The 14,744-nt window shown below is 43.2% G+C and overlaps 1 protein-coding gene across 1 annotated transcript; it reads left to right on the top strand.

Annotated features, from left to right (window-relative positions):
* The first annotated feature begins 1,040 nt into the window (after positions 1 to 1,040).
* On the top strand, positions 1,041 to 9,876 carry LOC139221537 (DENN domain-containing protein 2A-like). The gene is made up of 20 exons (XM_070853439.1): positions 1,041 to 1,223; positions 2,237 to 2,308; positions 2,859 to 3,962; positions 4,135 to 4,226; positions 4,530 to 4,624; positions 4,736 to 4,936; positions 5,065 to 5,158; positions 5,277 to 5,327; positions 5,427 to 5,629; positions 6,288 to 6,397; positions 6,674 to 6,743; positions 7,076 to 7,153; positions 7,229 to 7,369; positions 7,459 to 7,607; positions 8,158 to 8,335; positions 8,408 to 8,449; positions 8,556 to 8,664; positions 8,766 to 9,035; positions 9,115 to 9,201; positions 9,324 to 9,876. Exons 1-20 carry the CDS (start codon positions 1,192 to 1,194, stop codon positions 9,353 to 9,355), a joined length of 3,210 nt encoding a protein of 1,069 aa, XP_070709540.1. The 5' UTR covers positions 1,041 to 1,191; the 3' UTR covers positions 9,356 to 9,876.
* The last annotated feature ends 4,868 nt before the right edge of the window (positions 9,877 to 14,744 follow it).

Genomic DNA, 14,744 nt, shown 5'->3' with positions numbered 1-14,744 from the left:
TTAAATGTACTAGTTTTAGTTCAGTGAAGGAGTGACAGCTGTCAGACTCTACAACCAGCACTGCTCCCTGTAGTCCACACAGGCACCAAAAGTGACAATATAATGTACACCAACAGTGCAATATAGCTATTTAGAGCAACCTCACTTCTCATGTGCAATACTTTTTTATATTCCACCCTTTCTTTTATAGATATTGTATATTATTGCTATTTTTATATTTCCTCTTATTCAAATTGTACATATTTTTACATCTCCTCCTCTTTATAGCGCTGTGCACTAGTTTATCATTTATTATTTTATTGAACACTCTACAATTGTTACCCACTTTGCTGCTGTAAGGCTGTAAATTTCCCCACAGAGGGACTAAAGGAATATCTTATCTTATCTTATCTTATCTCATGTTATCTTATCATATCTTATTACAAGGTGTCACACAAAACCAGTTATGTTTCTAGTACCATATGGCCTATATTTTAACTAATGCAAGGATTCAAAGGTTTATTTGCTAAAAGACTAGTGTGAAAAACAAAAGGGGAAGACAAAAACTCTCTACCATTATGTACTGTCATTTATTTTTCACTGTTAATTTGCAAATCTCACCAGGACTCTCTCATTCATTTCTGCATGCAAGTGAATACACACCACAGAGCATGGAGGGTGGGAAAATGCGCTACAGCTGCATGAGCAACTGGTCTCAAGCAGTTGTGACGTGAATTCCAACGAACTTCAGATTTGGAGGGAAATAATGTAATACAGTGAAATCTGTCCCATGTGTCAATAATTTCCCTGCAGCTAGTGTTTAAGTAGTTTCGGTTAGTATTAAGAGTCAGCCATTTATTCTTTATTTCAGTGGTGAGAGAGAGAGAGCAAAGAGAGAGAGAAAGAGAGAGAGAGAGAGAGAGAGAGAGAGAGGGAGGAAGTCATATCCAGGGTGTGTGGGCAGAGAAAGAGTGAATGAAAGCTGAAGACTGGAGAAGAGGCAGGGAGAGGAGTGTACAACAGCTTGAGGTGAGACCCTCACGTCTCTATTCCCACTCAATTAAACATCCGGCGACTCACTTGGAGGCTTAAATCAAGTTAGAGCAGACTATGTAACCTGGACGTACAGCACAGCACACCACGGTGGTTTGGAGGTTATACCAATGGATACTGTTATAGCAGCATCGGTTGCATCACGCTCCCATTTCACTAATGAACACATGGAGTCTGTTCGACAGAAGGAGGTAAGAAACAGATTTAGCCTCAATATAAAAAATGGGATGCACACAGTGAGAATATAACAGGCTGGGTTGTCTCATTTTCACTGGCTTTTCATCATTATCATGTGATTTTATATGCATTAATCTGAGTTATTAGCCGACCTGATAACTAAAGATGTAATTATGGGAAGGGAGAAAATAAGTTGTGGTATATTTATTTAGGTTAAAAACTTCTGGGTATATATATTCTCTTTTAAAATGGAAATTGTGATCAATTGTGCATTTTTTGATGAATTGCGCAGCTCTGGTTGGGTTCCTGCCTCTATCACACAGTATCTATGTATCTGAATGCCTTGTTTAGCCTACATCTTTAAGGACTGTATGGAGCCAGTCATGCACACTGTCACTGAGACCCAACATATCAATTAAACAAATGATAACAACAGCCTCAAAGCTGGGAAATGACCAAGCCCTATCTTAAAGGCCGCTGAACTTTGAAACATTGGCCTCAGAGATGAAAAAGTACAGTATGGGAGTCAAAAAAGAGGAGAACAGAGCATTTTAGTCGCTGTGAGGGCCAAAGGTCGACCGCAGCAGAATAAGGAGCATGCAACAAAACACTAAAGGAAAGAAAAGGCAGAGAAGAGTGATTCAATCATAGAAGAGCTCCCTAATGACCGCTGAAATGTCGGTTTGTGTGACGAACTGCTCGAGGGAGTTGCAACGAGTCCCCGGCTGTCATATTTTTCCTTGAGTCTGCCCAGCTGGCCCCCAAATACTGTACATTACCAGCTGTGAATGAATGGTCACACTCACATAGGATCTGAGGATAGGATAGAGTCTTATTTTGATTCATAATGTAATAAAGAATAAAGAGAAGTGTGTGTATGTATGTGCAGAGATATTCAGTCTCACTGAAAAAGCCTGACACTAATAGGACACCAGTAAAAATGTGAACATTCAAACTACAAAATGCTCAGAGAAATCAACTGATTGGCTAAAGATGCTTTCTGTCTTTGTCTTTCTCTCTGTCTCAGGTGTACAGTGATCATGGCGGCCAATAAGAGAATGAAAACCAGGCCAGAGTGCATCTACTCAACCATCAACAGGTTTGTATAAGCGAACAGTGAATTTCCCCAATAGGAGCTGGACATTTTCTAATCATGAGTTCCTTCTGAGCTTGAGAAATGCATAGCCTGCTTCAGATCGCTCTTTACTCATCGCATCCATTACGAAAAGTCAGAAAAGGTCTTTCAACTCAGGGCTTCCCATTTCCTCCCATTTATTTATTAAAACATTAACGATTTGATGAAATTGGCTTCGGTCCAAGTATGTGTTTATTTAGCAAAGCCGATGAGAAGAAGATGCTCGGTCATAGGGTTGTCCTCTGGCATTTACTCTCAGGCTGAGTTTTCCCACTGTCGCCAGAAAAAGACCCTTACTGGCAGCTATGGTGACCATACTGGGAAGTTACTTAGCCTTTTGTCAGCACATTAAAAAAAGATTATTAAACTGTTTTTGACTCACCCCTGCATAACCAGGTCACCACTCTGCAAGTTCACATTCAAAATGTTCTGTTTAGTTCTGGTCATATTTATGTTTGATATATATTATTATTTAGAATTTTACATTAATTTATAACTTCATTTGTGTGTTTAGGCTAAAGAAGGGCTGTCTTGGTGAGGAAAGTGGTTTCCATATAGCTTCAGCGGAAAACAAAGGAGCTGGGCAAAGAAGAGAGGGGGCACCAAAGCTCCCCTTCACCCCATTAGACAACCGGAGGGAACAAACACCCATGATGGCGCATAGGAGGTCGACCTTTGACCCTCACAGCAATGAGAGCACCCTCTCGGTAGGCAACAAACTCCCCAGATCCAATGGAGGGAAAATCAAGGACAAGATTTCTCTGTGGGAGGGGAAGGAACCAACTCATTCAACAGTTACCTCGGGTTCTTTGGATCAGTGCAGCGGCATAAAAAGGACAGAATCCCTGACAAAAAGCAACGGTAAGGCTTCCTCTGATGAGCAGAATACAGAGAGTTGCCGGAAAATAGCCCACAAGGAAAAGCAAGAATGTGAGAAAGAGAATATAGGAAAACTTGGGGATTCAAGGCCTTGTTCGCCTGTTGAAATCGGAAAACAGCAAAGAGGGACGCTCAAGAGCAGCAAGCCCAGCGAGGTCCAAAAAGGGGAAGTTTGTGGAAGAGCGGTCCACAAAGAAAAGCAAGAACATGAGAAAGAGAATGTAGAAAAGCTTGGGGATTCAAGGCCTTGTTCGCCTATGGAGGCAGTGCAGCATCCGGTGGGGACGTTGAGGAAAAGCACTGACCGGAGAACAGCCGAACAAACCAGCCAGGAGAAGAGAGCTGTATTCAGTCATTTCAAAAAGCTGGAGGCTATGGGACAGAACCGCGGCAAAGCTCCCCCAGAGCTCGGAAACTACTTCAGCCCACCGAGCAAGGACAAACAGGCAGAGGTGAAGAAGAAAGAATCTGAAGTTATGGGTGCAGCGACATCCTTTGGAGAAAAAGAGGGGCATCAGGACAATGTGTACACAGAGCCAGGGGCGCTCCCCATCAACCCGGTCCCGAAACCCCGACGTACCTTCCAGCATCCGACCTCTATTGGGAAGAGTCAGACGCAGGGGAGAGGGCAGAGGAACCTCCCCCCACTGCCCTCCATCTCTACGAAAACATCCTCAAAACCTCCCTCTGGTGTCTACGGGAGACCCAGGGGTGAGAGAGTCAGAGAGAACATCAACAGGTAAAGAGGAGAGGAGCTCATATACGAACCAGAGATTAAATACAATATGTAGTTTTGTAGCCGTTTTAACAGTTAGACCTCATGTTGTACCTGGATGAATGAGCAAAGTCAATACAGATATAAACAACTGCAACAAATGTACTAATTTGCACTTTATTGCTCACCATTATAGGAAATCCTTTGAGTTTGAGGAGCTCATAGGGTCAACTAGCCCTCTCTTCTCTCGCTCACTGTCTCAGGAACATCACTATGAAGACATCCTAGGTCAGAAACCATTATTAACCATCCCTCATTGTTGCTATATATTGATATATAGATGTGGACTGTACAATGGGACAGCTGCTCATTTTCTCAAATTTGTCTATGACATTTCCTGTAATCATTGTGTTACCATCTGATTTGGTGTTGTGCATTTTTCGAGTCCAATTTTACAACTGGCCTAAAATATTAGAATAGCCTTCAGAATCCCATATTGTTTGAACCTTGAAACATCATTTTTTATGTGTAAAAACAGAAAAAATGCCCATGAACTTGCTTTGAATGTTGCCATCATTGGTCTCCCTGCAGACTCATCCAAAGAGAACCCATATGAGGACATAGAATTGGAGAGTCAGTGCTCCCAGCAGTCTTTGCCCTCCTCTCCTGGTGCCGAGACTTCCAAGGTTCCTGCAGCACAAGCCAAGCATGTTACATTAGAGTACAGTACAGAAAAAACACTACAACACTAATCTAAATGCTTGTGGAAATGAATTGAATGAGTTTTCTGTCTACAGACCACAAGGCCCGGCTTCTTCAGACAGAATTCAGGCAGGAGTTTTAAGCTGCTGGACCTGCGGAGAGCCAACCAGTCGGCTCACAGCACCACCAGCGGGGGGGTTTCGTCTCCGCCCCAGCTCAGTCCCCCCTCCACTCCCACTGGGCCTGAACACACTTCCTGGGATCCTTACAGCCGCACCTATCGCAGGATACCAACGGTGTGTGTTGTTGAGAGCATATTGTAGAGCCGTATATGGATTTTCTCATCCAGAATCCCTGAACTGGAGAATAAGTTTCATCCTACAGCCCTACAAGTATTTCTTTACACTGAGTTTTTATCCAACAGGTTGTACTAAGAATCAACAGCATCTTTGAGGCTCGGGTCGGGAAGAAACGTCTACGGAGGATTTATCATTATGCTGAGACAAGCTCAGGCAGAGGTGATGATGTTGACATGATGGTCATCCAGAAACAGATACGTTTAATTCTATGTATTTTCTGATGTCTATAATGGAAATGTGGAGTTTTGGGTTAAGAGATGTTACTTTTGTCTTGCAGTGACAGATGAGAACAGCGACTCTGAGAGTGAAGCTGAGGAAAGAGCAAAAGGTAGATTACCACACAACAACTCTTTTTGTCTTCAAGTTCTAACAGATTTTGACATCCTCAATCTGTAACCATTCCGTGTGTTACTGTCCTCTTTTCCAGCTCATCGTCAGCGTCTCGTGTCAGTCCAGTCCATACTGAGCCAGCCAAGCCAGGGTCAAGTCCACTACAATGGTGCCGCCAGCTCTCTGGAACCGGATCTCCACCAGCGTCAGCTCTTTGAGTATTTCCTAGTTGTGTCACTGCAGAAGTCGAAGGCTGGTGCGCACTATCTGCCGGAGGTCACGCAGCAGTTCCCCCCAAAGGTCAGGAGCAGAGGAGTTGTTTGAAACTTTGCTTGCTGCTTTGCTTTGTTGTGATTTTGTGGCAATCCTTCATCAATTCTACACATTAAGTTCAGTTAATGGGTCAAGTGGAGCGCAACTCAGCCTGTGAAAGCTGCCTGTGGGATTTAAAAGAAGTGGGGATGTAGGAGGCAGAAAGGACCTAATGACAGCACCAGTTGTATTATGGGAAATGCAGTCAGTCGCCACTGTATGCCGCATTGATTTTGACCTTGACATGTTTTTTTATCTGTCTCTTGTGAGTCCATGAACTTTATGAGAGTGCAACACTAAACCCCTCAAGTACCCCTTTAGCTTTGAACTCAAAATAGAAATCTACAAATTTTACCCCAGACAGACAAAAGTCAACATGTAAAACGATTCAAAATATGAGTGAACTCGAGTCTACAGACAAGAGTCTGAGTGCAAAAAGCTATTATGATAAGAGGGATTTCTTTGCTTATGCAGCAGCATTAAATCCATCCTAAATAAAATCTGTTAGCTGATACTGGTCAATATGAACATGCAAACCATTGCCTATTGATTATGGATACATATGCGTGCAGTAGTGGTGGAAATTAAGTTAATTAAATTACCTGAAAGTTGTAAAAATGACATCACTGCTTTTGCTGTGCGGCAGCTGGAGCGGAGCTTCAAGTTCATGAGGGAGACGGAGGATCAGCTGAGGATCATTCCTCAGTTCTGTTTCCCTGATGCAAAGGACTGGGAGCTGGTGGAGAACTACCCAAGGTGAGAGTAAAAAAATTATCACACTGTTAATTAAATTACACATAAATTAAAGTCACTTTGGAAAAACAGCTACCATTATACCACTAGAAACTTGCTGTTTAATCCCTGATGTACATGGCTGCTGATGTCGCCTGATGATGTATGGATACAACAGTGAAGTCTATTTAGGGTCAATTAGAAATAACATATCGTAATGCGATCTATGTGTATTATTCATATGTATAATGAAAATACGCTAATCAGGTGTTTATTTGTGTTGTGGGTCATCCTTCATAGTGAGATGTTTTCCTTTGTTTTGACCGGAGAGGATGGGAGCAGGAGGTTTGGATACTGCCGGCGTTTACTGGTAAATAGAAACGAGAAGAATAAATAAGTGTGCTGCTACTGAACAGGAAGTGGCTAAATACCACGATGACAGCTGAGTAAATAAGTGTGCCAAAATAGTCGGCGTGCCTGTGGGAAAAAAGTCCATCTCAGAGTCTGGGAGGAAGTGTGTGAGACTGGAAAAGTGCCTTTGAATATGATTTTGTTTATGTATTTCTATAGTATGTGTACTGTATCACTGTAGATGTGCATTTGACAAAAACCCAGTTGCTAATCCAAAAAAAGTTTCTAAACAAGTTCTGGAGTTTTTCATTCAACATCAGCAGCAGGTCAACTTTTACATTTTCATTTCAGCCCAGTGGAAAAGGCAAACGTCTACCTGAGGTCTACTGTATTGTTAGTCACCTTGGCTGTTTCAACCTCTTCTCAAAGGTAAAATGCTCCCACTAATATGATGATATTATTGGCATAAAAGTAGTTGAGTAAATTCATAACCTTGGTGTGTAGGTGCTGGATGAGGTGGAGAGGCGGAGGGCTTTGTCTCCAGCTCTTGTCCAGCCTTTCATGAGAGCCATCATGGAGGCTCAGTTTCCAGCTCCGGGCAGAACCATCACCATTAAAACTTTCCTCCCTGGCTCAGGCACTGAGGTGAGGCACACTGGAGGCCACATGGAGCACGCAGGTCACAGCCTGATTAACACGCAAACTATAGTCTTTGTGGTGTGTTTTATTCGCAGGTGATGGAGCTCTGTCGACCCTCTGACTCACGCCTGGAGCATGTGGACTTTGAGTGTCTGTTCTCTTGTCTGAGTCTGCGGCTGCTCCTAAGGGTGTTTGGGTCTCTGCTGCTGGAGCGAAGGGTCATCTTCACGGCTGACAAACTCAGGTCGGTCACTTCAGTGGAGCCGCTTATCCCACAGGCTTACACAACATACTGGAGTGAACATCCCTCTTCCACTGTTTATGCAATTATGTTCTCGGCAGATATTCGGTGCAGGCATCAGGGATGTTTTCATTATGAAGTTATAGAATACGCGGGTGGTCCAGACCCACATTTTTAAATAAACGTAAGGAAGCCCCAGTTTTATTCAGGGAACATGCCAGAGAGATATTTCGAGGCCAGCCTGTTGAGTTGTTGCTGTGCTGGAGCCAGTTTGTTTGTCCTGCAGGAGAAAGCCAGTGGGAGTCAGAGAGGGCAGGCCAACTAGTAGAGGACTGGAATGCAAAGTCGAGTGACGTAAATTAAAGAAGTATGTAGCATGTACTTTGCTTTCCTCTCTGGGAAATGTTGTGTACTTTAGGGAACATTCGCAGTAATTAGTCTGTACTTTGGACCATAGCTCCCTCATGTGGTGAGAACAAGTAAGTTACTCACTTCCTGTATCTTTCACTGTCACAAACTCCTCATGTATCCCCTCATGTGTCTCTCCTTGCAGCACTCTCTCCCAGTGCTGCCATGCTATTGTGGCACTGCTTTACCCATTTGTATGGCAGCACACTTACATCCCTGTGCTGCCATCGGCTATGCTCGACATCGTCTGCACTCCAACCCCGTTCATCGTCGGCCTGCTGTCCAACTCCCTGCCCCAGCTCACTGAGCTGCCCCTTGAGGAGGTCAGAGGTCACATCAATAGCCGCCACGCAAAAGCGTTGTACATTAAAATAATCTAGGCTTTCTGTGCACAGGTTCTGGTTGTGGATCTTGGGAACAGTAGATTTCTCAGACAGGTAGGCCGTGCATTGAATCACCTGTGTGTTTTTTATGGCTGTGCATAGATGTGGAGCAAATGATTTCATGTTTCATGATTATTCTCACCTGCTTTGTCACATTCAGTTGGACGATGAGGACTCCATCCTGCCCTCTAAGCTCCAATCAGCCCTGGAGAATGTTCTGGAGAGGAGAAGAGAGCTCGCCAATGAGAGAGGAGGAGATGCACCCAGTGGTGAGACGTTAGAAAGACTGAAAATGAGCCATAATTTTGCAAGTGAACAAACATCTTGTGGTTCTGTTTTTGGATGTAAATTTAGTGTGTCGTCTCCTCAGACTCTGGCCATCTCAGCACCATTGTGTCCGAGGCCTTTGTTCGTTTCTTCGTGGAGCTGGTAGGCCACTATCAGCTCTTCATCATCGGCGAACGGGAAGATGGCTACTCCTCCTCCTCCTCCTCCCCGGTCCCCTGCTCCTTCCAGCGCGAGGGTTTTCGTAAAGCGATCCCGTCTAAGACTATGCGTCGCTTCCTGGAGGTCTTCATGGAGACCCAGATGTTTGGCTGGTTCATCCAGGAGAGGGAGCTCCACAGGCAGGCTCTGAGAGGTGAAGAGTTGGGGAGAGAAGAGGAGGTTCAGCTGTTGGCAGGCGATCCGGTGATTCATGATTCTTTTTCTTTCCTCAGGACTGTTTGAAGTGAGGGTGCAGGAGTATCTAGATTCCATCCATGAGAATGAGCACCGGAGGGTTAACAGGTTTCTCAAAGGCTTGGGTAAGGTTGTGTGTGAGCTATTCTTAGCCAGTAGAAGGAACCAAGCTCTGTATCAACTGTAGAGTCTAATGTAGGCTCATTCTCACCTTATACCACTCTTGTTTTTTTTGTCTTTGCTCCAGGAAACAAGATGAAATTTCTTTCCAAGAAATAATGCCACTGTGGTTGCACAAAAACAGAAAAAGCACAAAAGAAGCGCTGTCAAAGGAGAGACTTCACAGACTGCATAAATCCGACAAAAGAAATTATACTTTGACTGCTTTTTCAGAGAAACTTGTTCATGCCATCCTCATCTGTATCAGTGAGGGTTTTGCTCAAGGACTCACGAGACATGCTGTAGGGTAGCTGTGGTGTCTCACAAAGTGTTCCCACCAGAGGAAAATCCTGCTGTATTTCACATGAATAAAGAAACTTGGGACTGTAGGTTCACAGAAGTATTTAATATTTTCCTGGTTGGTTCATTTTTAAATTATATTCTTCATAACACAATGTATAAAAATAAAATTGGTCTATGTAATTTGCTGTAGGCTACATATGTCTGACTAAAGGGAAAACCTGACTCAGAATGTGAAGGCTTCTATGCAGGGCACAATTGAAGGTGTGCTGACTTGAAAGTTCATAGTTATAGTATTTTCTGAATCCACTGGGTGGCAGTAGTATATTTTCTCTGATTATGATGATCTCGACACTCGACCAGAAAATGACACCAACCTTCTCTGTAATGCTGAAATTTTCATTTGGTCATAACAGTGACAACATCACACGTGCTTGACTCTTTGACAAGTAAATAAATATATATCTGTTTTCTGTACTCAATTGGAGGGTTATTGTGTTGATGTTGTCATAGTTTCTTTTTCATTCAAACGAAAGCCCAGGTCCTATAAATCATTGCATTACATGTTTAGAGTTTGGATGTCATTATTGTAAACTTAAATCTCTTTCCCCACCAGATTAAGAACGATGAGATTACTTTATAGTAAGCGCATAAACATATAACAATATAAACAATATAAACATTTGACAATATGAGTTTTGTTAAACACTGGAAAATCCTTTGAGGAAAATCAAAGCCAAGTGAAATATGTTCACTCAGCAGCTGAACGCCAGTTTTACACAGTGAGTAATGTGCATACCACCCATTTTCTAACCATTCACTGCTGTGTTTGTGTATTTGAAGTAATTTGGCCTTTTTACTACAAAGAGCCTTGTTTCAGAGTTGGTGGCAACTTCACTATTTTAGTCTCTGTGTCATGGAAACAAAGCAGATCCTAAGCCCACAAAGAGGAAAGCACATCTTTGTCAGCATGAAAACATAACACAGGTGCAGAGAATAGTAGTGTATTGTCTGAGGTCTGGTGTGCTCAGTTTGTGCATGCTGAGTAAGCTCAAGGGCCCGGGGCACCGCACAGCACCTAACCTGTCACCTTGTCAGTGGCAAGCTCACACACACACCTGCTGACACAGATGTTAATGCATATAGACAGATGCACAGAGGACAAAACTTCAATGTACAAATGTTTACAAGAAATGTACATACTTTTTCCCAACCAGGGGTACTTGTGTCCAATGGGGCACTTCTGCAGTTGCAGCTAGAGGAAACATGGAAAGATTGTAGGAGTAGCTTAACTAAACTGAAAAAACATTTAATTAAAAAAAATCTATGTATTAGTAGCACCTAAACACTGAACATGAGAGTGTAAGCAGGATAGTTAACTAACTGGAATGGATACATTGATTTCAACAGATAGAGATAATCAGCTAAAAGTATTGGCTAAAGGGTTTAACAGACGGCTAAAAGTAATGAATTATTCATTAAAACAGATAATTAAAACTATTGGATAAAGAGTTAAAGTAGAAACCTATAACTAATGAATAGTTAGCTTAAGGTGGTTAAAGAATTGAAATAGATGTCAGCTAACAGTGTAAAATGAGCTTAAATAGCAAAAATTAAATAAAAGTATAGATGAAATTGTTAAGTAGATTGTTAAAAGTAATGGTTAAATGTTATAATAACTTAGCTAAAAGGACAACAGCTGAAATAGGCCAAAAGTATTGAACACATAGTTATGATCACCTGGTTTACAGTATTGGATAAACAGCAGAAATAACAATAGTTAGCTATAAATATTGGATGATGGTTAAATAGGTAAAAGTAATAAATAGACACTTGAAATAGTCTGAAGTAAGTTAACAGGCAGAGTTAGCTGAAAGTAAATGGTTCAAATGGTTAAAACATCTTCTGCATGCAATAGTAGTATCAATGCAAACTTGTCCAAGCCAACCTAAACATTGACAGTTCAACTGTAAAAACTATTGGAACAATACCCACTATTATGTGACCACCCCTGTTAAATAACATCCAGTTTTAAATCAAATTAAATGGACACATTTCAACCTGACAGTCGGTGATGGAGAAGTTGATCTGTCAGTACTGTGGGGGTACATCAGACAAAAAACACACATGTTCACTGAAGCTGTCACAGAGTAACAAATGTGAAAATCATACCACAGCTTCCTATCTGGCTCCCAAGGTGGGAAAGCTGCGGTGCTGTGGGACAGCAGGCGTCTCACGAAGATGAATGGATGTGGTGAGAGAAGAGCATTGACGGCTGCCGAAATGTTTGCTCACTCACTCGGGTTCTTGGAGTGTGTTTGTGTATGTGTGCAGATGGGTGAACACCAAACCCACATTGTCACATGCTGTTTCCTGCTAAACACCTGGCCGCGGCTCAGCGCAACTGGCTCGTTAGTGCGGAGGTAATTATGGTTTAGATTAATTCCAGTCAGCAGGGGTTGACCCCCAAAGCCTTACATCCTGCACTGGTGTATTTCCACGGCAAACCTCCCTGTGGAATATCTCTCACTACTGCACACAAATGTCATGTGTTTTCATTCAGGGAGAGAGAGAACTCTTATCTGCCACTTAGAAACAACAATAGCTTGTTGAAACTCTAATCTTCCCTGCAAAGTGCCTTTCAGAGGCCCCTCTTACCTGACTGGATTCCACCTTTAAGAGATGCCACACAGTGATACCACATTATGCTGGTAATTGAAAACACCTACTTGCAAGCTGCTGCAAGACTCAGCGGTGGATTGTACGCATGCAGTTGTGCCTATTATTCTCAGCAGAAATAAAATCATACAAACATCACGGCCCATTAAAACCAACCACCAATTCAATTATAAAGTCTCTCCAGAGATTTATTGACCTCATTTCAAGGCCTGCAAACTTGAGTTTGAGCCTCTCTGGAGATTGCCTCTGCTAATTACATGATTTATGGTGTAATTTATGGAGGCAGGGAGGTGCAGCAACTAAGCAGGACTCACCATCAATCAAAGTGAAAAGTGTAATGTCATTTTCCATCATTCTGTTTCATATATATATATTTTTTATACCTCCTCTCCCACAACCCTCAATCAGAGAGCCTGTTTTGGCAAGGTCGAATTTGCTAAAAAGCCTGGGGTCATGGTGGTTCTAACTCCCTGGTGCCATTTGCAGTTTCGTACAAATTATACTAGTGTGCCTCGGGTATTTTGTCATCACAACACAAATGTGCTACCTGCAGGTTCCCATAGAGCCCATTCGTGCCTCGTGGGAACTCAGGGACCCGAGGGGGCCATGGCCGAGTCCACTGCTCCTCTGAACACCTCACGCTGATTTTAATTTGCCTGACACTGCCTGTGTGAGAGCAGAAGTGTGGGAATAACAAGGGGGGGAAAGTAGGAAAGTTAAAAAGGGCGGGAAAGAGAAAGGAAGGGTGCCGAGAAAGAGCAGGAGTTTGATGTATGAGAAAAATACTTGACTGTGTGCACGCAAAAATGCATGTGCAGTACACACACACACACACACACACACGCAATGAAGGGTTCCCGAACACGCACTCGTCAGCTTGTTTTTCAGAGCTGCAGGTGCAGTCAGTGTCCAGCTGCAGCCCTGCCATGCATGCCAGCGGCCTGAATCATTTCCCCCTTTCAGAGGAGGAGCCATCAAAGCATATGGAGAGCATAACAGCAGGAGGAGATGGGAGAGGAGAACAGCAGAGAAGGGCAGGAGAGGGAAGGAGAGGTGAATTTGACAGGGGAAGAAGTGAAGTGGTGCAAAGTACAGAGGAGAGAGAGAAAAAGGGATTAGTAGTGGAGGATTTCCCTGCTGCTAAGCCATGTTACAGCAAAGCCTTAAAACAGTGGACACAGCCCAGAAGCTAGCAAAGCGGGGGAGGAAGTGGAGGGGAAAAGAAGGAGGGAGGGAGAGCAGTGGACATGCAAAGTAAGGGTGGTTTGAGGAGAGCAAAGCCATTGTGGTTTGTGAGTGTGACCCTTTTTTTGTGGCCTGTTTTCTCGCCCTTGAATCTCCAATTTTCAACGAGAGAGAGAAAGGGGTGAGAGAGGCTCAGAAAAGGGTATAAAAAAGGGAGAGAGCGGGAGAACGGGTGTGAGGGGGGAGCAGGGAAGCTCAGGCCACACACATAGATTTCCAGGCTTGAGGGTGCGTCAGTCAGGCCTGTCTGCATGTGGTCTGCTGTATGTGTCCAAGTTTATCCACACCACTATTACACCACCATTAGTCATGGCATCTGATGACAAGAGTTAAAATCCCTCTCTCTTTCTCTCTGTCTTCGTCTCTCACTCACTCATTCAGCTCAAGGGACCTTTTAAAGGGTCACGCCCCCCAATTTTTTTTACATTTTCCTATCTCACCTTACATTGTCTGACTTTGTGTTTGCGTTAAGTGTGGAGAGGAGTCCGCCCGGAGCCTGAGGAGTGGACACACACGCAGTTAGACACACTCACTCATGCACACATAGTCGGGTCGCAGGGGATTCTCTGTCAGAATAGTTCCAGGGTGGTCTGGTTTGTAAGTGTCTGTACGTAGATTCATCTCTCTTCGTGTGGTTTGTATGTGTGGACGCGAGTAACTCTGTGTGTGTCCTGGAACTCTAATGTGTCGTCCTATTGTGCACAATGCAGGAAGCGAGCCAATAGAAAGAGTTATTTAAGGATTTAACCAGAAAATATGCAGATCTTGAAGTGTTTGCATCAAATAAAATCAAGTGAAGCAAAGCAAAGGCTGTGTCCGAGATCACCCCGGTGTTTTATTGTTTTATTGACCAAATGAATTTAGTTTCAAACACAGCCAGCTGCTGGGTGTCACCACTTTCAGCTAATGTTAGCATGCTAACACATACTCAATGCTAACCTGCTGATGTTTAGCAGGCATAATGTTAACCATGCTCACCATCTTAATTTAGCATGCTAACATTAGCCCTGAACACAAAGCAGAAAACATTGCCATTTTGTTTGCACATGCATACATGTTTGTATGTCTTAATACATGCATGGGTGTTGCACAAGCTTCTTTTTGTGCACTCTCCCTCTTCACCTTTCACCTTCTCTCTCGGCTGGCTTGCCAACATTAACAGTGTGACTGCCAATCAGAGACGACGACAATCATAATATCTTTTCCTGTTAAGTCTACCATCTGCTAAAATGATACCGCAGATGAAATGTGATCCAGTCGTACCTGCGATGGCGCTCACTCTGGC

Source organism: Pempheris klunzingeri, chromosome 22, assembly GCF_042242105.1.
Source record: "Pempheris klunzingeri isolate RE-2024b chromosome 22, fPemKlu1.hap1, whole genome shotgun sequence".
NCBI classification, from domain to species: Eukaryota; Metazoa; Chordata; class Actinopteri; order Acropomatiformes; family Pempheridae; genus Pempheris; species Pempheris klunzingeri.
This window is presented reverse-complemented; position numbering and strand designations above follow the sequence as displayed.